The 24,595-nt window shown below is 42.6% G+C and overlaps 1 protein-coding gene across 7 annotated transcripts; it reads right to left on the bottom strand.

Annotated features, from left to right (window-relative positions):
- Positions 1–24,436, bottom strand: ttyh1 (tweety family member 1). 7 transcript variants are annotated; one of them, XM_080472280.1, is made up of 15 exons: positions 23,760–24,428; positions 19,407–19,571; positions 17,677–17,906; positions 13,990–14,101; positions 11,773–12,110; positions 10,342–10,437; positions 9,567–9,639; positions 7,941–8,016; positions 6,906–6,961; positions 6,502–6,594; positions 6,298–6,390; positions 6,056–6,195; positions 4,233–4,293; positions 2,519–2,597; positions 1–1,106 (listed from the first exon to the last, which is right to left on the bottom strand). In XM_080472280.1, exons 2-14 carry the CDS (start codon positions 19,539–19,541, stop codon positions 2,559–2,561), a joined length of 1,542 nt encoding a protein of 513 aa, XP_080328406.1. In that variant the 5' UTR covers positions 19,542–19,571; positions 23,760–24,428; the 3' UTR covers positions 1–1,106; positions 2,519–2,558. The 7 variants fall into 7 exon arrangements, with proteins under 7 accessions (XP_080328406.1, XP_080328402.1, XP_080328407.1 ...); XM_080472276.1 differs by having other exon boundaries at positions 4,126–4,293; positions 23,760–24,133; XM_080472281.1 differs by lacking the exon at positions 23,760–24,428 and adding an exon at positions 23,070–23,184.
- Positions 24,437–24,595: the final 159 nt, after the last annotated feature.

The following is a 24,595-nucleotide window of genomic DNA, read 5'->3' on the forward strand; positions in this document are numbered from 1 at the left end:
CAGGTTATTGAAGTTATTTTTATTTATATTAGACTCTTGAGTGTAAAAGGATGCCATTCAAAAGGAGCATTGATAACCATACAAACTCAATTCAGGGGTTAACAAGGTCAGTTGGCGAGGACGGAGGGGGGGGCGGGGGGGATTTGATGAAATCTCAAACCATACCATATATACACAAAACATCTTGGGAGAGATCTCAGAAACCCGATGCTATACATAGTTATTATTGCTAGTTACGGTAGGGCTACTGCAGCACCAGTAGCAAGAATCATATTGCTATGTACCTGCTGTCGTCGCATGGGATTTGTAGTCCTCCACTCTCAGGACTTGAGTGGCAGTTGTAGTTCTCCATTCAGTCGTTGAAACAGGGTCTTGGTCGCCCTCAAGTTTTTTTTTTGTTTTTTTTTTGTAAGAGTGAAGGTTCATGAGTATTGAGATATTATAGACAGTGAGATATATAGAATACCATAAGGTAATACAAGGAAAATACAGAATTGCCACCTATAAAAAGTAATTAAAAAAAAAAAAAAAAAAAGAATTATACCAAGTGAAAGAACTGCATAACCATTCACAGAAAAAAAAATGTGTCTTGTTGCTACGTGCCAGTGCTTTTCTACAACAATATTCATATAAAAACTTGAAAATAAATTGGTGGTACAGATACATTTAAGAATATAAAACTACAACGTAGTAACGTCAATACCATTCTGACTTGCCTCACCACTGTTCACAGTTTACACAGAGTCTGGACAGACGACGGGAATAAATTTAGACCAAACAGACTTGGTTCAAAGTTTTGCACAGCCAGTCAGTAACGTCACTGTCGGCTACGCCAGCAGTCCATAGAGGACTGTTTCTTTAAGTGCTTTTAATAATATCCAGTGGTACTGACATTACGCACTTTGAATACACACCTAGCATTCCTTTTATTTAGATTAGTTTCTTTTTCATTTAATTAAAGTGTCCATTCATATGAAAACTAAACATATTTTTTTTTCTATACATTTTCTAACAAAAAAGAATCAACGTGAATACAGGTTCCTCGAATGGGCGGGGTTGGGGTGTGATTGACTTCCCCCGTAACCAGTCAGCATGCTGGGAGAGTACTGTACTTCCAGAAAACACAGTGGGATTCAGAGGAGGAGGAGGAGTTGAGCCAGTCCAGAGATGTGTTGAGGTGACGTTAAAAAAAAAAAAGAACAGAAGAATCTGTTATTCATACATGTGAACATTAATGCCGGAATAGCTGAGAGCACATGTTTCGCTCACTGTCTGACCAAAACTCGTTTGATTAAAAAGAGAAGTCACTCTTCTCGGACTGTTTTATCAACCCTCAGAAACAGCCAATTATATAAGATGATGGTAATTCAGTTTCAAATATGTTTTGATATTTTGTCAAATAAAACTTTCCAGAGCTTTCAAACTCATCTCACAGTCTTCCTCAAGCAGTGGAGTTTTCTTAAATTGAATGTGAGACTGACAGATTAGTAATTTATAACTTGTGCTCCTATACAGAGTCACCACAGAGTTACTTGAATGGAGTCCATGTTTTGGCAACTATAAAGTAAATCATTATAGTGCATTACTTCCTTTTTATTGTCTCCTTTAATTTATCCCGTCTTATTAATGTGCACACAGCTGTATTATTGCTTTGTGGGTTAGGCTAATGACCCACACAGGCTTTAATGTACAATTCACTCATTAAGTTCAGCCAAAGAACTATAAAGTCGAGAAGATGCTTTATAATCTAGATGTTGTTAGTGCTCGAGAGAAACAGATTAGTGAACTAATAACAGCAGCGAGCTGGAGCCACATAACAGCTGAGATACACCACCAACACACACGCAGCTCTGATAAAGGGAAGCCAATGTTTATCTTAGGCCTGTCATACATCACATGCACCGTGGATGCAGGCTAATGGTGCGCTAAAATTGGACATTTTCCATATTGTAAGGCAGGAGGATGGAGTTAGGGCAGGATTCATGAAGAGTGAACAAGAGTTTAGTGAAATAGTAACCAGATTCCACACAGCCATCTCGGCTAAGGCGAGGGGTCGGTTCTGTTGCCGAGTTGTTACTGCTAAATGTAGGTGTGGGATTAAGAGTCAGATCTATGGTTTTGGAGACAGAAACTTTATTGAAACTCCCATCCATTGACAAAAATCATTGTGAGCGTGATCCAGAAGACGTTTATAGAGGAACCTCGATGCTGAAGGTTCATATTGCAAATCCCTTTGGTATTAAATGGTCAGATGAAGTGAACAAAACATCATTCGCTCTCAGACTCAGGTTGTAAAACAAGAAGTGACAGACAAGCTCATTGTTAATTCAATTTTTCGGTTTAGTTTTGGATGATTTGGTTCAGGAAATGAACAAATGGCCAGTTTGCGGGGAGGTCCTGCGAGGTTGAGGGCTCACCAGAACGCGAGTCCGATCGCGACCAAAGCGAGCGTGAGTAACTAAGTGCAATGATAAAATGGCGCAGACTGTGATGGCATCATGAGTACAGAGGAACTCACAGAGGGGGGTGGGGACTGCCTGTCAGTCAAGGGTAGGCTCTCATAGCCAGGGTTGCCATTGGAGGAAACGTTTGGAGTCCTGTATAGAGACAGAAAAGACAAGGACAGAAGAGAGAGGGAGAGGAGGAGTGGAGGATAAAGAAGAGAGGGACACAGGGGTGAGACACATCAAGAAAGACAGAGGGGACGGGAAGGGCCGCAGGGTGACGGGACCCGAGGACAGGTGAGAGGAAAGAAGGAGAGAGAGCGGTTAGAAATATAGTGCGGAAAAACAGAGCACTCAGTGGAGCTATCAGTGGAGGTATTAGCACTACTGGCACTCAAGTAAGGCCCTGTGAGCACCAGCAGCAGGTGTACAGTCCACTCCACCGCAGGATTTATACAATAATCTGCAATTACATGCATTTAGGCCTGGGTGAGACTCAGTCTCAGCCACAATGTTGTCTCCCTAATGAATTTGTTTTTCTGCTCGATAAAACCCAGAGAGCTTTTAAAGCCATCCCGAGCTGACTCCATTTAAAAGGAGTGGACTGTATTTTTAGTGCTGGCTGTATTTCTGAGCCTAGATGCTTTTTTTTTTTTTGCTTTTTTTTTGTCTGTATCTGTGTGTTAATATTAGATAAGGGAGCGTTACCTGACATTAGAGTAAAAATAATTACACGATCAGGTAGCACTGACTATGCTCAGATCCTTCAGTGAGGGAGAAGAAGGAGGGAAACATAAGAAGATGAGAAAATTGAAAGTGGTGAAAGAGGGAGAAACCAAAAAAGGAAGGAGGAGCAACGATGCAGAGAGAAGCAGCAGGACAGATCTAGAGAGATAACCTGAGCGGTTTGGACACCACAGTGAGGAGACAGATGAGAGCGATGCAGGAGGGTGTGTGTGGGGGGGGGGGTTACCTATAGTCAACCTGAGCCTCACACCGCCGGAGTTTTTACGAGCGCGGCCTCGTCAATGACACCCTCCCCCCAACACAGCAGTAGCATACTGCTGTTTAGGAGACAGGACGCCATTTGAGACAAGATCTGTGACCGAGCGGCCTACATCGTCTGTCCTGAAACACCTGACAGACGGAGAGACAGACACACAGACAGACAGACAGACCTCTGGAGTTGTGTCTGTTTCTCTGCCTACACTGTAAGTCCATATTGACCTGTCTGTGTGTCTGTCTGCAATGCAATGTGCTTATAACCTGACAGCTCTGTGCATTTGGACTAACCCTGCCTGCGCATACAGGAGTGTGTAAACCTAGCTGCCTGAGCTACACTCACAGTGATCTCCTGTGTAAAGATGCATGGTGAGAATAACTGTGTTTGAAGGAAGGAGGAGGAGGGGGGGGGGTCTGCTTTCAAGCTGAAGATCTTCAACAGAAACACTATGTGTCTGCACAAAAGCATCAGTATGTTGGCGTGTATGTAGAGGTCCCCACACTACCTGCCTAACGTGGGATGGGTGAGGGTGTGTGAACGCTACCCGTGAATGCAGGCAGTGAAACCGCAAGATAAGCTTGATGATGATAAAACTGTCTGAGAGCAGCGTCCTCCTGGTGATGTTCTGTCTGTCTGTCTGTCTGTCTGTCTGTGTGTCTGTGTGTCTGTGTTACTCACGGGAGGGGCGGCGCGCTAGAAAACGGGGGTGTCCACCCGGCCCCCGGGTAATTATAGAAGGGGGCCATGGCCCCTCGCTGAGACCCCGAGGCCGTCTGTCTACGTGCCTGATGAGAGGTGAAGGGGTCCTCACTCTCGCTGTCCGAGTCTTCGTACTCCTCTGATTCACTGTGGCGCCCATGAAACAAAGAAAACAAGAGGCGTGAGAGCAGAGAAAAGGTGATAATCAATGTCTCTTGGAGTTTATCGTATTTACTGGACCTGCTGCCAAAGTAGAATATTAAAGGAAAATACTGTGTGAATTAATTCACCTTACAATGTCACTGTGAATCGCCCTGAAACAAAACATGGGTATGCAAACAACCCAAAAAAATAGTAATTAAAAAATAATCGATTACATTTTTTTCTGTTAGAATAGACTTCAATTTCAAAATTATTAGATGCATTTTAACAGTTTGAGTTTCGAGTTTCCTTAGTCTAGAAGGGGAACAATATGGTCAACAACTCTGGGGTAAAAACTGTTTCTTAGTCTGTTGAGTTTTTTTTTTTTTTTTTATCATTCTGAAACTGTTACAGGCAAGCAAAGCGTCATCCTGAAAGCAGTTTTGTATATTTAGAGAAACGTTTTTTTTTTTTTTATGTTTTCAGAAAATGGCAAAGATCCATATCGAGGCCCACCCAACACCCACAGGCTCATTTATATATATATATAAAAAAAAAAAAAGAGTATATTTTGGTTCTTTGTGTTCATGCTATGGGGTTTCTAAATGAAGCCCAGTATTAGGAATTCACTAACCACGATGCTTTGTTCCACCTTTACCACCTTGTTGAGTTCATTTTTCTCTGCAGCAGTGCAGCCGGTTCCAGTATAAATCACAAGAACCTGCGCCTGCCTCTTTAAAGATCAAAACACAAGTTTTAAAAGATCACTGATTTTTAAAAATTCTTATTTGCAAATAAACCAAAAAGATGCAAGAAAGACCTGCATGATGGAATAGTGGTTAACACTATCTCCACACAGCAAGAATATACAATATTATATAATAATACCGTTTTGTTTTTTTTATGTAGCACATCAAAACCACAGCAAGCGTCAAAGAATTATGTTAAAACTTAAAAAGCAATGAAACAAATAAAACCATCAAAACAGAGCAAGAATGGAACACAGCAGGAATGTTTATGTCGTATAATACAAGTATGATGAACAGTATAAAAGTAAATAAAACGTTTTTTTGGGTCACGTTTGCATATTCTTTCTGTGCATTCAGTAGTTTTCCAAAATCATGCGGATTAGCTGAACTGACATCTCCAACTGGTCCACAGATGTGAGCGTGTGTTTGTCCTGTGGTGGACTGGCGACCTTATCAAACAGCTGAGTGGCTCCATTCAAATGCGACCTAATCCTATTTGCATACGGCGCCGACAGCCAGCTATTGTACCAACGCATTTATTATTTTTTTTTAATTCAAACTCTGGGCTAATATTGGAGTCCATGAAACTGTACCTGTCTGCACAAACTGCATAAAGCTCATGTGGAGGAGGGCTGAGAAGTGGCAAACCTCCAGCTATTATTGGAAGTTTGGCTCTGCTAGAACACACTAGAATACACTTCAGTGTCTCGATGCGTGCCAAGTACAATTGTATGGCACGCAAACAGCCAACATTCTGTAACCAGAATGCGCTTGTGGAGGATCAGCACATTGTTTGTCGTGAAAGACAGTGCAGGGGAGTGAGCATCCTTCCCAAAGCTCTGGGACAAACATTCGTTTTTTATCTTTATTAGCTCCAAAAAAAACAACCATTGAGTAACTAAGGAAGGGAATGCAGTGAATGCTGGATAGTATTTAAGAAATTACCATCCTGCTGATATTTGTCCCAGTAAATTGCTGTAAAAAAATAACTTCTGTTTTCTGTTAACTTGGTTCCTCACCTGGGAAAGCTCCTCCAGGCACCGGGCAGAGAGCAGAGAATGGCAGTGAAGGCCAGAGCAGAGAGGAAAGAGTAGAGCGAGAGATAGAGCAATCCCTCCATCCCATCGTAACACAGGCCTTTCAGTGAGTCAATATAGTCCTAAAATGAAATGTCGGGAAAACAAAACATTGTTTTCTATCAAGCCGGGTTTTATTTGTTATAATGGTTTTTTGTTTTTTGTTTGTCGCCTCCTTGGTTTACCTTGTTCAGACCCCGACAGTTCAGTAGTGCCACCAACTGATGGAAGTTGCCCTCCGTGGAGTTGAGTATCTGTTGGACCTCCCTGAGTGATTTCTGTCGTCACACACAGTCATTCAACGTGAGAAACTCAAGGAAAGCTGATTCACGTGTAGCATCAACACCATTTTGGTTTATTTTTTTTTGGGTGCATGAATCATGGCTTACCTCAGCTTTGGGGAACTGCGTGAGAGCATTTCTGTCCAGACTGGAGAGGTGTGTGTGAATGTTTGAGAGCGCCCTCTGCGACTGGGTCAGCAGCTAAAGCCAACAAGTCAGTAAAGTCAGTGGAAATGGAAACTTAAAATTTTTTTTTTGGCATTAATGCTCAAATATGCCATTAATATAGGATGAGTGTAGTTAATACTCGGGGGACTAAACCACTTGAGGACAGGACTGCAGCAGCAGCTGTGGATCCTGTCTTGAAAATAATTTGTCCTGAACTGCCCTTGAGAAAGTCTGACATCCAACCTGCTCGGCTCACTTGAAATCCCCCCGGGTAGGAGAGTCAGCGTAACGCCTGCGATGTAATATGTTGATATTTAACGTGCGACTGACAGAGGTCACGTTACCTGCTGGAATGGACTGTTCATGCGCCTGTTGCAGGTCAGGTAATAATCCAACACATCTGAATAGCCAACAGAACAGCAGAGAGATGAGTGTACAATAGAGACGGATACAGATACTAATAAAATATAAAATAATAGAATACTACATCTGTAAATATGCTCCTCGGATAACAAAATCATTGGAGACATGGCAAAGAGCTTAAAGTTCTGCTTGGCTACAGGAGAGAAGTTTCCATGAGCTCCCATGCATGGTGGGCACTCTTATTCTGATTGGCTGAGCGTGTGTACCTCCCCAGTGGTCACTAGCTCTTAGTAATGTCAATCATTGTGTTATTATGGACCTTGTCTGTGAATTATAAAAAAACTCTGAGGATGTTTTTCTAGGTATTTTCTTGTAAACACAAACTGAGATAAATGTTCTTGTTTAGCAGCAGTGAGGCTGCTCTGCCTTCTCTTTTCTTAGCTGCACAGAAGAAGCTGATGGAGAGAAAAATAACTTTACACAGTCACTGTTTCTCTATCTGATTCCGGTCGAGAGATCAGATTAGACTGTTTACATGGACTCTGAATAAAGTGTTCAACACATTCATTCGGGTGATAAAGCCCATAATGCTCGTCTCTGTGACGTTGGCCGCTTGTGACCTGAGCACATGATCCTAACAATCAGCTTTACCTTAAAGCCCGCCTGTTTTTATTTGTCAATGAGACTTATCGAGCTTGTTATCTGTCAAAATACAGTGTGAAGTGTCACGTGGTGACGTTACACAACAGACATGCACACAAACCTCTGACAATGGGAAGTAATCCAACGTGCTGTTTGCTTGGACTCTGACAAATCATAAACAGGGCTTCACTACCTCCTCCGATCCAATGATATTTTGAATTAAATAGTAGAGTTTACAAGATGCGATTTTAACCAGATCGGCATTCAATAATAATCCATGTAACCACTGCTCATGTAACCAAGAGGACATGTCCAACTAATTATTACCTCTGCGCATTGTCTGTTTAGATACAGAAAAAAAAGGCATGTTGCACCTGAGCTGGTCCCAGTGTTGAAGTTGGTGGAGTTGAGCACGAATGCGTTTGGATCTGAGCAGAAGTCGCTGAGGGCCTGGTGACACGGGGAGAGTGAAAAGAGGATGACAGGAGGAGAGGCGCAGCGGCACAGAGGGACACACGAGGCAATGGAGGGAGTGCAGGAGAAAATGATCACAAGAAGAGAGTTAGCAGACACATTGACCGACTGACATACTTCCCTCAGCTGATATCTGACAGCAGCGCACAATTTAGAGGCAAGCATTGATCAGCATGCGTCACATGTTGGCCTGGACCAGTCTGAACTCCTCTGACAATCATCTGTGTTTCCATTAGATCAGGAGGTTTTTAAAGTGTGGGAACCCAACTGTGTATAGCCACATTGAATTCCACCAAAAGGCCCAACCTTACAAGTTGAAAACCACCACAGATTAAATTTGACTGTCCTTTCTTAAACTTTTTTTCCATACTGCCCCTCCACATCATGGGGCCTGGACTATTTTTGGTTTACGATGCACTTGAGGTAGTAGTACCCACGCAGTCACTGAGCCTCGGAACGCCCCACCAGAAGAGGGAGCAGGAGCCCCACAGAGAGCCCCGGGACTTACGGGAAATGCAGTGACCGGGGGCAGAAAAAAGCGGGCAGGCCCACAGCTGGCCCATTGTTTCCCTGTCAGTGACCAGGGACAGAGCCGCACTGTGTGGACCTACAGGCCTTGGGACATCTCCTGCCAGCCCCACATGACACTGAGACTCTTAAAATGAGCAGCAAAGCAGAAAAACACCCACCATTTACCCTCCTCAGTCACACACATCAAATAACTGCTGGGATGAAGAGACTTTCAGAGGGCGTGCATGAAAAAAGTACGGTCCTCTGTTTGGGGAAATCAAATGTTCCTACACTCTTTGTGAGTGATAAATGTCACGATGCAAAGAGAGGCTTGTTAGAAGCATTTCACTGTCATGTCATGTTCAGCACAGCTGGACGGCGAGAGGTTCCTCCAGCAGCGTGTTGACTAACTGTCACAGGATTACTCTCACGCTGCACTTCTTTGCATACAAGATGTGAAGGCCCAAGAGACGGAGGCAGAGTAACGGCTTCTAACCCCCCCCTCACACATACACACACACACACACTATAAAAGTGATCTTAAGATGCACTCCTGTTTTTACTCTCCCCTCCTCACTCTTATTGAAAGCACTTCTCTTCCTTCATGTTCTAACCTCACTTCTCAAAGCCAGGCACCCACACACACACACACACACTCGCAAACACACACGTAAAACACTCACTTTGGTGCACAAACGCACTCATGCACACGCACATTGAATCTTTAATCTCTGCCCCATTTTCCTGCCGTCTTGGTCCTCTGCCACGGCTGCAGCGTTCCCTAGGAGGCCAGTCTTTTCACAGTTTAGCACAATGGGCACAGAAATCTCACACACAAACACACACATATACACATGTACACACACACACACACACACCACTTTGGCCTGCCATCAGGGGTCGGCCTCCTAAAGCTCTCTTCTCTCAGCTACAGTCAGTCAGTCCCACCGCCATTCACTTCCTATCCATCCAGCCCCCTCCTCGCTCACCACAGCAATTTTTCTGGGTCTACTCACCACCACAGTGGCCGTCTCCAAGCCCAGAGAGCCCCAGCTCAGGAACAGAGCCAGCCATGCCAGCACGGTCATCCTGTGGGGGGAACAGCACAAACCCTTCAGCCAAGAGGACACACTGACCATCACAACAGTGTGTGTGTGTGTGTGTGTGTGCGTGTGTGCGTGTGTGTGTGTGTGTGTGTGCATGTCCCTACTTTGCCTTTTCAGTGGGTTCTGAAATGTTGGAGCCTTCACGAATTTTGACATCCGCCCCGACTCGTGGGGAACAAAACGGATGTAGTAATGCTGTACAAATGTTATTACTGATACGGAGACCCAAAGTTCATCTTAAGGAGACGTGCTACATGTTCTTCCAACTGTGTTTGTGGTGGGAACAATTGTGAAACCACCTCCTAATTGAAGAATAATTGGAATTTCCAGACTTGAGGTTAGGGTTAGATTAAGGTCTCGGGTGGTTAAGCAAGTAGTAGATGTGGTTGAGTTTAGAGGGAGTCTGCAGGAAGTGATTGTAAATGAACACGATGTCCTTTAAATTTATGAAAACCCAAAGCATACTCTGAAACATGTGGGGGTCATAATGCAGCGTCCCACATGTATTGCTGTACGTGTGTGTGTGTGTGTGTGTGTGTGTGTGTGTGTGTGTGTGTGTGTGTGTGTGTGTGTGTGTGTGTGTGTGTGTGTGTGTGTGTGTGTGTGTGTGTGTGTGTGTGTGTGTGTGTGTGTGTGTGTGTGTGTGTGTGTGTGTGTGTGTGTGTGTGTGTGTGTGTGTACTCACAGGATCAGCAGCCAGCGAGCTTGCTTGGCCAGTCCCAGCAGAATGAACAGACACACGATGAGGTCGAGCAGCAGCAGCAGCACGTATGACAGCCACCTACAGCAAAGTGAACGTAGCAGGTCTCTTCATCATGTCATTGTTTACTAAACAGAAACATTTGATGGTTTTGTTGCTGTTACAGTTGTTTTCCTTCCTTCCTTCCTTCCTGCTATTATCAGAGCTTCTATGGATTTATAATCCAGAAATCAGTGCTTATAGCTGTCATCAGAGGGAGGCTCATAATGATCCACCTGACCAGAGGTGTCAACAAACACTAAGACACACGAGACAACAAGCTCAAACAAAGGAAACAGTTTCATCCTCCCCTTTAGGGTTTACAGATTAAGTATAAGTGTTGGACTTCTGACACGACCATTTGCCTTTCAGACTAGAAATAAATGAATGCACCCACATAAACATGCAACATTTATGCAGTTTGTCCATTTTAATCTTTTGGAAAGTGGCACTGAGGATTTATGTAAATGTAGGTGTTTTTTTACGAGAGAAAACTACTTTTAGATCAAATATTAATTCATTCTAAAACTGGTTTTGAATGCATAAGAGGAATTATTGTCTGTAACTGTGACGTGAAGGCAGTTTTATGAGCACATTTAATCAAACTTAAACAGAAAAAAAACCTTATAAACAGCTTTAAATATCCACGCTGACTGCTCAGGTAGTCAGTTCACCACAGGGCAAACACATAAAGACTCACAGCCACATTCACAATTTACCTCGAATTTTGGTGGAATAAAACAGAAGAACTTGAAAAAATCCACACTGAAAGGACTGGCCGGGACTCAAAACGAAAACCTTGTTGCTATGAGGAGACACTGCCAACCACTAAACCAATAAGAAGCCCCACAGGAAATTATATAGTTCACATATATTAGCCCTTTTCATTTTAGACAGGAAACCTCAGTCGACAGTCCCCAAGAGCAGCTACAAATTTACTTTTTTGATATTGTTATTTCCTGTGGGCTCACCACCTGCAGGAAGGTTCTTAAATGGTGCGATGCGATCTGGGTAACAGTGCTCAGACTGTCACCCCCGCGACCCGGAAACGGATAAGCGGAAGAAAATGAATGAATGAATGATATTGTTATCGATTTTGTTTGAGCTCCATGATTTTATATTTTCTTTAAGACTTTATTACCAGTTCATCTCAATTTATATGAATCCTCTGTTTTAATATGTCTAAGCATTTGTTTTCTCCGTAAAACACTAATAAATAGATCTCATTATTATCATTAAAATGTAAAAAGTTTGGAGAAGTGTTTGACGATATGGAAATACTTAATGAATTCCTTAATGTGTATCAGAATCTATTAAAAAAACAAAAGTCATAGTCTGTTAAGTTGTAAGACTCTTTTTCCAGGGCTGTGACCTCACCTGTAGTCCTCATTGACCATCAGCGTGTTGGCCGCCCAGCCGGGTGAGAAGGGGTTGGGCATCAGGCCACTAGTAGGCACCACGGTAGGGGCCACAGAGGGCGGTACGGGGGTCAGGGGTATGATGGACGCCCCACTGACACTGCTGTCGTTGCCCAGCCCCGCATCCACACTGAACCGAGCCAACGAGATGGAGGAGAGGAGGTTCATCACGTTCTCTGATAACCTTCGGCAGTTCCTCGTCGACACCAGGAAAGGTTTACTGCCAGTAAACAGCTCTTCCATTGAGGAGAGCGGGCCGGAGACGGACAGCTGCAGTCCAGCAATAGTGTCGGAAATCTGGAGAGACGGAGGAGAAGAGGAAGGTCAGGAGAGGAAAGGGAGATGGAGACCACAAAACTGCTAGGAAGGAGCCGATAACGTCACGGTGGGATTAGAGTGGTGTGTTGTGGGATGGAGGACTGAGGATGTGGTTCCTCATAATGCATCAGTCTGTATGAATGTCTGCCCGCATGATCGATAAAACAAGTTGAACTTCAGGCCCTGCAGTTCTCAAACTCCTGAGAGCAAAACTCTTTCACTTTTTTTTTTTTCAAACTCTAAAATCTCATAAAGTATATATTTTTGCATGTTGTATATATAATCATGTGCAGGTGCATCTCTATGCATGTGTTTATGTTCATGTTTAATTACTTATATCTTTTTACTACCTTGTTTTATTTGAATAAAATGTTCTCAAATTTTGGTTGTAATCATGTACATAAGTAGGAATAAGACAAGGAAAAGTTGAATTTCTTCTGTTGATATATTATTTTGATGTTTTTAAAGCTGTAGTCATACATGTAAAAATGTTTAATCCAAGTATATTTAATATTTGTAGCTATATTCCTGTATTTTACATAAAGGTACATAACTGTGTGAATAAAGTTCAGTTAATACTAATTTTGGCAACGAAATTGAAGCATTCATTGATACAAGATGATATAAAGTTACTGTTTCATTAGATTTCCCATCATGTACAGTTATACATAAGCTTTAGTTTACCTTTAGTTATGTTGTCAGTAATCTAGCTGAAATATTTATCAGATGCATATTTTTTTCTATTTGCATTGATACAGTGCCTTCAGTAAGTCTTTTTAAAAAAAAAAAAAAAGGGAAAGGGGAAACCAACATGTATTAGAGATGAAACAAAAGTCCAGATTGGATATAGATTACATTTTCAAAAAAGCAATCATATAAATACTAATAATGCCATTGCTGGTTTCCATCTTCTGTACTTGCGTTATCCAGACTAAAGTCAGAGGAGGGATGGAGCGTGGCAATGGCGACTCTGGACAAGCAAAATGTAGGTTACACTGTGGACAGGCTGCCTGTGCATCGCTGGGTTAACACAATGACACGTCCACTGCCACTTTGGAGCCACACATTCATCTGACACAGGTTTTTGTACAGAGCTAAAGGAGAACATCAGACCTCCGCATAAGTCTTTAAAACAGTTGTTTTGTTTACCTTTGCTGTTTAGGTGTGATGATGCTTTGAAAAGGCCGTGAAATATAATGTGAATTAGCTAATGACATATGAAAGGATCATTCGTTCCAAGATTTTTCACTTGATAGTTCAGTAGCATAACCGTGCATCTCCAAAAATTAGAACGTAATCGAAAAGTTACTTTTCTCGTCAGTTACTTTTAGATTCATAAAAGCTAAACCGAAACTAAATTTTCATGGATGTCTTAAGTTAATGTGACCATTTGGGACTCCTGTTTATGTTGAGAAACAATGTGGGAGCTTGAGATGCTGCTCTTTCCATTTTCATGACTCGCAAGATAAAATCATACAGAACAGCTCACGTGTCAGATAAGCTTTATCATCACCTCACTGTTTGACATTAATTGATGAAATGTAGACTGATTCCTCAATGTGGTTGTGGCGTCACTCTGTCAGGTGGTTTGTTTGTGACCCCTGTCCTTCACAGAGCTCACTGGAAGGAGGACGTTTAGCTCGTCTGACACACAAACCACCATCTGACCACAGGGAGATCAATGAAACAGAAGTTTGTATCTGATTTTCCTTCTCTCTCCCTCTGCAGACCTGATGTAAGTGTGAACCCTCACCCCCCCACCCCCACCCCCAGCCTCACTCTACTCCAGCACACATACAAACAGCATCAGGCGGGGTATGTTCTGCATGACATTTTACTTGCAGAGAGCAGCACTCACCAGCAGATCGATGGAAGCTAGCGTGTAATTGGCTGTGAGAAGAGACGAGGTCAACTGATACATCCCATCATTAGCCTCGCTGTTGCCATAGAAACCGATGCCTATGGCAACACTGCAAAGAGGAGAGGGAGGGGAGACATGAAAACATCGTTGGAGGGAGCATGTGACACAGAGAAAAAGAAGGATAGAAGCACAGACAGCAAAGGCATAAATGTAATGTTTAATTCAGTGTGTATGTACATTTTAAATGAATGTGACACGGGGAGATAGAGCTGGTGAGGATGTGATATGTGTGCAGTGGATGAGTGTACCAACAGTTGCAGCAGAGGGGAAGAAATAAACAGATGATGGTATAAAAACTGACTCCTAACACTCGACGGCTAAGCTCCGACGAGGAAAATATTCGAAATGTTAAACATTGCGGCGTGTTTACACATTTTTCCGTTATTCAAATATTCAGATTAAGGCTTGGGCCAGATGTTCATCAAATCCCCTTGAACCCAAGAGGAATGGTATGACCCAATCTCCCACAAAGTATGTGACCCAGATTAGAAAGCGGGGGAAAAGGAGGAATGTGTGCCTGTGTCTGCGTGTGCTTTGCATTTCAAACTGGCAAATGTGAGCGCCGCCTAATGCGGCAGCAATTTAAAATGACACACACTGTTTTCTTTTTGTTTGTTTGGTTTTTACTTGTGACAAAAAAGCCCCCATCTGGAGGACAGAGTGTAGCATTAAACATCTTGTAGAGGTAAAATGCTGTAGTATTCTCTCCGGTCTAGCAAAGAGAACGCATTTATGGAGCATCAGAGGAGAAGACCACTAACATTATATTACGATCCATAAGGGGGAGACTCCAACCACCTCATCAACCTACAGTGTCTATAGGATGACATCATTATAGCTGCTGAAATCAAATCTGAAGCACATTATGTTCTGTGATGCAGCAATAGAGTCTTAAGTGCATATGAATGTGCAGGAATGGACTGGAATACAATAACAGCCATCAAAACTGCACCATCATTTTCTCACAGCACACACACACACACACACACACACACACACACACACACACACACACACACACACAGCTGGGCCCGCAGCTCTGGGTTCTAACTGTCTGATGGGCAGCCCAGCTTTCCCTCAGCGACTCGTACTTCCGCTGTGTACTAGAGTGTGTTGGACAGATGTCAAGCAGCATTTTTCTGTAATGTGCAGCCAACACAATGTGCTGACTTGATGACTGCGCGGTCACCAGAGCTGCAGGGAGCACTGGTGGGTGAGTGACTGGAGTGCTGTAGGTAGGCGAACTGAGATCATCTACGATCACACGCGCACACAGAGGAGAGGAATAGCAACATAACATGACCGTCAGCTGTCATCCAGAGCTGCTTTACTTTTCCAGTGACATCATTGAACATGTGAGGGACTGAAAAACACATGGTGGTGGAGGTGAAAGAGGAGGCATTTTGTGATTCACAGCCTCACCGCTGACAGAGAGTACCCACTGTAATGAAGTGAGTACAGGAGTACTTAACTTCACTTGTGTCTCATGTTACTATTGAGCTCTTTTTTTACAGGCTCAGGCTGAAATCACTCCATTCGCAGATCCTGTCGCTTCTGGATAGTTTGAAAAACAATTAAAACTTGCCTTTGATTATATATGCAAATCACAACTTTTACCAAGTGTGATTTTATTTTCCATTATCAGCCACTTATAAGCTCATTTCATTCATTGAAACAAGTAAGCAGTGGTTTTCAGAGTGTGGGAGCAGGCATCCTCTGAAATAAGCTTTAGTGCAAATCTATAAGTGTAACAGTTATGTCAGACGCAGACTATATGAAAGCATACAACTGGCAGGAGAAGAATTGCGCTTTTTATTGTCGATGGAACTCAACAGCTGCTAGCAATAACATCTCATAATGGCAAAAGCATTAGGAAGTCCGTCATTAAACCAAATATTTCAACCTGGCATGGGACAAAACACGTGCAGTGTGACTTGAGGGGGACTGTGGGGGTACAACGTGGTTCCAACTCTGTGTTTTGAAATCCCTGGTGTAGGAAGAAAGAGGTGGGATTATTAGACATGAAGTTACAGCCAGCAGCCGATTAGTTTGTCTCAACTTGAATGACAGAAACCGGAGGAAACAGCTCGCCTGTCTCAATCTTTAAAGTTATGGAGATAAAAATAGAGCATGGTAATTACTGAGCTTTGGAGGTCCTGGTGGAATGATTTTATTACCTTTGGCCAAAGCCACCCGCCAGCTACAGCGTCATATTAACTGTTAAAGCTTTTAGTGCTCTATCAGTCTTCTCATTGCCTCTGCTCCAAGGATGCAGTGTACTGCCAGAAAAGTTCGATTATGTCCCTTGAAATAAATTGTTCGATGAATAAAACCATAGATTTATGTAAAAAGTCCACAAATTCTATACAAATTTGTACATCAGAACCAATCAGATTTATTATTTGGGACCCAAGTCTGATACCTGCATAGAAAAGATGCTGCTTGCTCTTTAAGAGCAGAGTAAATAAGTATGAGAGCTGCAAAAGGCGTAAAAATTACTTTAAAACTTTTTATATGAGAACAAGTCATATATTTGAAAAGGTTTTAATTGTGTGTTTTAGGTCCATCCATGCTGGAGCTAATCCCTGCTGATGTCAGGTTTAAGACTCTTGGACGGGTCATTCATCCATCACAGGGGAAACACACAGATAAAGACAATCTCATGCACATATTTACACCTCCAGGCTATTACGAGAAACCAGTTACGTAACAGGTATGTTTTGGAAGCCAGAGAAAACACAGACAGGCAATTATAACCACGACAACACGGCTCCATGTTTGGATTTCATATTAAAATTTTTAAAAAAAATTGTGAATTAACTGAAATGGGAGTTTAGAAGAGTCAAATAAACTTGAATTAAAATTAAAGCTGGGGCTCTAAAACTTGTACTCAAGTGCAGTAATCATGTAAATAAGCAACAAGGCAATTCATCTGCTTACACTAAAAAAGCAGGTCCATCTTGAAAGATTTGTCATTAAAAAGATTCAAATACCCAAAGGTTGAGAAAACAATGATGGGCTGATGCCATGAAATATTGTAGAGTTTTAAGATAATCTGTTTCTTATATGCCTTATGATGATACTTTTTTTTTTTTTTTTTTTTTAAATTCTAGATAGATAACAAATAGAGAATAGGGGAAGGGCGAGATAAGCATTTAGCTTCTCCCCATTCCTTTTCGGACAGCAAAATATACAAGATTATTATTGCTGATTGAGCACTGATATTATTATGATAATGACGATTATTATTGTTGTTCTTGATGTTTAGATTATAATAATATATATTTTCTCTCCATATTATTAGTATGGGCATTGTTTTATTATTGACTTATTTGTAAACTACAACAAAACTAAAACAAAACAAACGATATACCAAGATCCAAAATAAAATTCCTTGGTTGAGCCCAGGCTTTCTGTACAGAGTTGTACCATGTGCACATGTAGTTTCTTGACAAGTACTCTGAAAGAATACATTGCACCTGTATATTTGTAATCTCAAATGATGCACGGTGTTTACATGTAGAGTGTTTTCACTGAACAAATAGACTTCGTTCCCCACTGCCAGATGATGACGTGTGTACAGTATGTTGCCATGAAATATCATGTCTGATGCCTCCCTCTTACCAGCACAGCGTGACAGCTGCCACCGCCACCCACGTGACACAGCAGATGCCCCGCCCCTTCTTCCCGCTGTAACCGTGACCTGTGCTTCCATCTTCATCCTCCTCCTCCTCCTCTGATCCCTCACTCCGGTCACCACGGTGACAGCAGCAGTAGTGTATGAGGAAGGAGAGAACCACCAAGAGGGAGATAACAAGAGCGATGGCTGATAAACTAGACAAAACCAGCAGAGTCTGGAAAAAGAAGAGGCGGGGTGGAAAAAAAAAAAATAGGCAGATGAGTCAGTGGATGTAAGAAATAAAAAGGGTATTTTAATTCCATTTTTACAAGTGAAGAGGAGGCATTTGAGAGGGTGAAATACCGGCTAATCCTGTTAAAATCCATAGCTTGTCATACTGTCCCGCCCCCATTAACAGCGGATGATGATTAAAAAAGTGTGAGAGTATAAATCTATTGGAATTAAGGAAGCATCAGAGATGAAGATACAGGGTTCAAGTGCCCAGTTCACACATGAATGGACAAATTTAACTTGCTTAAACCAGAATTAATTCTTGATCATTATTATTTATTTCCCAGGCTTTAACCCATGAATCCCTGATCTATCGGAGCATCATGGTGGGTTTTAATGTCACTAAGCCATATCAGACTTTGCTTTTGATCAAGCTCCATGTCATAAAGTCAACATTACTGAAATGCATTTTGCGCCGACACATATCTACAGTATTATCCTTCATCCATCTGCCCGTCTGTCACTCCCCCATTCATCCACCTTCTCTCCATCTCACCTCCTGCTCTTTCAAAGCCCCTCCCCATCGCTCCGCTCCCACCCTCCATCCCTCTTTCCCCACGCTCTCCCTCGCTCCCACTCTCTTTCTCTCCCCCACTCTCCCCACTCTTTCTTTCTATCCACACCACTGAATCTCTATTAATAATCTGTGACCTACTTAAATACATTCACTGCCTCTCTCTCGCTCTGAGTTTGTCTATCTCTCGCTCTCTCTCTCTCGCTCTCTCTCTCTCGCTCTCTCGCTCGCTGCCCAGTTTTCTGTTCAGCAACCTCCTTGCATTACTCATTGCCTCGCTCATTCTCTCTCTCTGAGCACTTTCAGTCTCTTTTGTCTTTCTGTTCTGCAGGATAATTTGCCCCACCGCCCCCCGTTCTTTTTCTGTTTTCTTTTTTACTGCAGAGAAGTCACAAACAGTGTGAGACACTGTAGCTTCGCTGGAGAATTTCAGCGAGCGATGCTGGTGGAGGAGAGGGATGAAACCTTGCATTTCACCACAGATAGAGGACCACATGGACAATAGCGACTGCAGAAACCTGCTGGAGTGCTCACGCCATGTTGAATCTCATGCACTGCCTGATGCCCAATTGCATGAAACGGCTCAAAATGTGTACAGTTCAGAGAAGCATTGTTGCAAGCGAATAAAGGGATGATAATAAGTGGAATATTGCATGGGTTCTACTGCCATCTCACCACCATAAAAATATGGTTTAAAGATCTGTGAATGTGATTATCTTTGCTCTGCAACAAGCTGTTCCACTCAGGAACGTACAGACTAACGTGGCACAAATTGCCCATTACACACTTAATAACAGTAAAATCCTTCTGTAACTGCTAATGGAGCAACAGGACGGTAATTATTATGCAATGTGGCACCTTAGATTGGACAGTCACAGTGCACCATGTGGTCACAGTGATGTGTGAGCGGCTGTGGCAGGTGTCTGTTACCTGCTGGTACTCCCAGCTGTCCGGGACAAAGATGTTGTCCCTCATCTGCATGGTGAGGTCCAGCCGGGGGAGGGCGTGACACATTCTCACCCATATTGAAGGGGTATAGCTGGGTACCGTTGTCATGGCAGCCATTTTCTACTGCCGCTGGTCCCCTCCTTCACCCTGAATAGCGAGGATTTGAAGCAAGAGCAGAAAAGAAGAAGAAGAAACGCGGTGAGGAGGGAGTGAAGGTCTTCGTGAGCACATGGCCAAGCTGAGAGGACAGAGGAGCAGGCGTTCCCGGCTCCTGCCGTGTGTGAGCAGAGATCACCTGAGCTCAGATGAAAAAAGCAGGCCTGAGGAGTGAAAGTTGGTTCACACATCCCACTCACAAGTGGAGGCTGCAGAGTACGATGGGTGTTCTCTGCAAAAATAAACCCGCTTGCCTTTTTCACGGAAACCAAACAATTATAAGACATAATACACACAAGACTACATGATGCTTGCATTCATTATATTAACATTAGTTTGAATTCAATTTGCAGATCATTGTATGTTCCACTTGTACTTCAAATTATTGTATTCATTACAATCAGGATACTTCAGTCACTTATTTCAGGGAATCAAGCAAATATCACAAATTTATGACATTCTATAGTCTAAAAACAAACCCTAAACACAAGTAAGATGGTCAGTCATGAAGGCTATAGAGGTTGAAAAATGATATGGCTGCTTCATCATTGCTGGATGCATTTGTATACGTATCTTTATTTCATTTTTTTATTAATCACTAACCAAATCACTCAATAAATGGTTGCTGAATAAATAGATGAATAGCGGATTCACATCTTGGTTTATAGTTTTGATAACCTTCATTCTAATTGGATGTCGAGTTCACTGCTTTACACTCACTGTCCTCTCCAGAGATGCCTTATTGGTATACAGCAGATTTGGTGTCGCAGCCTTCAGACCAGAACATCGTCACCAATGGCATACGTCTTTCTCAACCAATGTGGTTATGTGAAAAGGCTGATCTACAGATATTGTATGGGAGAAGTACAGTGATGAGTACTTGAAGGGCTTTCAGGGAGGGTGTGGAGAAAAAAGAGCCCATAAGATGCCAGGAGGCTCCTGAAGAAGACGTATTTGTCCGTCTCCTCCCGCTGTTCATCAGCATTCACTATATCTTACTTAAGTCGGTCAGGGGAAGGAGAAAGTAGGGTAAATACGAGGGGCAAATCTGGTTAGCCAAAACACACAGTGGAATCCTCATTACAATGACGGGGTAGGGGGGCAGCGCAGGGCCTGCTAGGCTTCTGATATCCGCCACAAAGATTAAAAGCCCATCAGAGCTTTACTGTTTAAGAAAGGAGTGTTTTGAGACAGCTCAAGAGAGGAGCGAACAGAGAAAACCATTCAGGACAACAACACTGACGCTTAAATATAAAGACGCATACAGCCCGGCTCAATGCTGAAATCACCGACAGATACCACCAAACATCCAACAGGCTCCAATAATGCCACAGTCTGAACTGAAAGTCTGTGTTTTATTTTAATGACTAATGAGACAACTGGGTTGACAACTGATTTATTCAGTGACTGAAACTTTCAATCAGCACAATGTGCTACTTTAGCTTGGCACTGCCCCTATTGATTGGCGCGCGCACACACACACATCACAGACACACACACACACACACACACATTATTGTGTAAAACACTGTGCGACAAGAAGAGTTTTGATTTGGCTTTGTGTCGCGTTCAATGCCAGACAGTTTCACCATTTAGATTTGGGGCGGTTTTATGGACCAGAACAAGTTAACAGCTCGCCAGCAGGCCAGACAGTGCAGCTCTAAGCCCATTACAATAAGCCTGTTCACCTTAATGGCTCAAGCAGCCCAACTGTCACAAATCAAATCACTGCCAACACTCCATTTCCCTTATTAAAATAGTGCTGAACATAATGGTTCACACGCTGTGAGAGCTCCATCCATCCACCACGCATCAGCAGGGTAAACAGCCTGGGCAGCGACGCTCCGGTGTTGGGTTTCCTTTCCTGATCGTCTATCTGGAGTGAATTTATTCGATTAGATGTATTGCAGGAGCTGTGAGGGAGTGTCTGTGAGGTGTGTTTATCAGAGTTTGAGGGTAAAAGCTTTTTGACTGGCACAGTAAACAAGCGAGGGAATATTTCTACAAACAGAGGAGAAGCAGTCAACCTGTTGAGATCACCACAACCAAACGCTCAATAATTGCTTTGATGGATGTCAATACTGGCAAATAGAAAGTAATACAAGACAAATACACACACAAACAGCAATGTGAGTCAAATACCAATATGAAATAAAATAAGAATATCAAGTGATTAAGTTATGAATCTGACTCCTTTATCAGGAGAGTTATTATAGTTACTTCTTATGTCTTCACATTTTTTCTAAATACGTAAAGGCAAGTCAATGACAATCATGGAATACATCATTAAATTGTTGATGTCCTACATTTGCTTTGGCACGTCATCTCTTCCCCCTGCCACTTAGAGCTCTACACGGATGATTTCATCCTGAAGATGAAATAAAATACAAGACGCTGACATAATATTTGGACAAATGCACTGGAAACACAGAATCTGTGCAAATAACTATATGTTGCATTGAGTTGCAAAATACATGTTATACTGTAGGGACTTAGTAGCATACAGGTTGTGAAAACAAAAATGTGGGGAGGAATATGTGTGTGTCCAGACAGATTGCACGATAAATAAATGGTTTATGATGGGGTTGGGTTGTTTTTCTTCCAATTCCTGTGATTTTAAAGCTATTCTCAATTATTCTCACGTATTTCAATGTGCAGCCCATTAAGGATTCAGATCTGCACATATCTGATGTCTGTGAGGTCAAAGTTCAGGTATGAAGTTCCTCTAAAAAGTGGAGGCCATCTAATAAGGTGCTGATGGCCCTGAGGATGGGTTCACAGTCCTGCTGCAGCATTTACTCAGCAGCTGTCAAAGATACAGAGCCTCAACTTGACTTAATGTATCCTGCCAGCTTATTATTATGCCAGTTAACATTGCATAACTGAAGGCAAATAAATGTGATTTTGACCTCCATTGGCGGAGAGAGAGAGAGAAAAAAGAGGGGGGAATAACAAAGAGAGCAGTGAAGGAAAAACCACAATCTCAAACCAAACTGTGAGATCCCAGGGAGGTAAGATACACAAAGCACGAGGATAAAGGTGTTCCGTCTGCAGCTCAGACAACACCGAGAAAGAAATGGATTGTAGGATGTGAGACTCCATGACGTCTGAATGTAAAGAAAAGGGCCATTTTGTGATGCAGCTAATGAGAACAAGGCTGGAGCGTCTTCTGTCAGCTGAATTTAGGATCATCTCCAGCACAGGAAAAAAAATAAAAAATCATCTCCACCTTTTCTTTTTTTATGAGACTACAGCTCTCCGAATCAGAGGGCATGAATAATGCAGTTTGTTTGCAGCTGAAATGAAGCACATTTCCAATTTGCCTCATAAAACGAGTTATGATCCACATTACAGCCTAACAGCTTCTCACCAGCAACCTCCTTAATGGCTGTGATTTACGAGACAGTATTACATCCTAGTGACACCCTACATCACCCAGGAGCCATTAATTAACATCTATGTAATGGGTTAGAAGTTACCTTTACCTACCACTTAAAAGCCAGGGCATCAAAGGAATACTCTCGATTCAAATTCTATCGCCTCTTCAAAATCCACCAGCAAAAATGAATGTTCACTGGCAACAATGAGCATCCAGAGTGTGTGCAGCTGAGCGAAGATAAGCAAGTGCAGCTCACAGTCAGTAAGTCACTGCAAATCAGTGCTTTGATGTGTGCAAGAGTCCAGCATGACATCAAGTTGAGGGTGACAAAATGCGACCAACACTACTGGCCCCAAAATAAAACAAAACGCTCCATACAAGAAAATCTGCATTCCTCAGGCAATCTGGATGAAAATGATAAAACATCTGAGGCAGATAAGCCCAAAACTGGGTGGAGGAGAGAGGGGGGGGGGGGGGATAAAGAAAAAAAAATAAATCACTCGATGCAATCAAACCATCAACAGATTTATCTGCTGAATTTCTTTTCTTTTCTTTTTTCATTTAAAGAAAGTCCATGGAAGAGGACAACCATTAGGTGTGACAGTAGAAAAGATGAGGCTGAATCCAGCACAGTGCTGTGATTTTTTATAAACAGCCATTTAACAGAGATGAGGAATGCAGTGTGATTTCATTCACTGCACATCCATAATGCATCATATTTCACTTGATTAATGAAGTGAATCACTGCAACCACATCAGCAATTAAGCCACAATCGACAAGAGGGGGATCGGTCTCTTACCTCTGTCGGCTGTGTCGGGAGGTTTCTCTCTCCTTCTGGCGCTTCTCTTCGCCGGTGTCCGTGAAATATTCACCCACTCAGAGAGGTATACTGTCAGCCATCAAGGCTTGATGCTCTTGGAAAAAAAAACATCCTGAAAAAATGGCGTGTGGACATGCCAGAAATAAGTCAGATTGAACCAAAAAAGAAAACAAACCAAAAAAAACCCCCCAAAAAAAAAAAACAACAACTAATGAGAATAAAAAGCCAGTTATTGTAGTAATTATCGAAATATTAAATGGTCAATAATTGTCTGGTTGTCTGGTGACAGTAGAGAGGTGCTTGTGTTGATGGATGGGAGAGGAGCTCTCAGTGAGCGCGCGAGAGAGAGAGAGGGAGAGAGAGAGGGGGGGAGAGAGGAAGAGAGAGAGAGAGAGAGAGGGAGAGAGAGGGATTAAGATTGAGGAGACACCCCTAAGGGACTCTTTATCGTTGCATTGTCGCCCTTCGTAGCTTAATGCCAATGCGACTTCACAACACTGCAGTGACACGATATTGCCCAAAGATAATTAATCTGTTAACGTGGATTAGCGGGGGTCTAAAACCCCTCACTCACTTCACGCTCGCGATACCGACCCCCACCGACATGCACGCGCACTCCCATCAACCTGACCAATCTCCGTCCACACTACCAGACTGAACCTTGACCAGATTACCCAGAGAAAGAGTGAAAAAAAAATAAAAAAAAAAAAGGTGCACAAACAACCGTGAAAAGAGATTTAAAAAAAACAAAACAAACACTCACATGTTGGATGCAAAACAAGTGAACTCCTGCCTCTGACTGTGAAGAGCACTAA

Source organism: Lipophrys pholis, assembly GCF_963383615.2.
Source record: "Lipophrys pholis genome assembly, chromosome: 9".
NCBI classification, from domain to species: Eukaryota; Metazoa; Chordata; class Actinopteri; order Blenniiformes; family Blenniidae; genus Lipophrys; species Lipophrys pholis.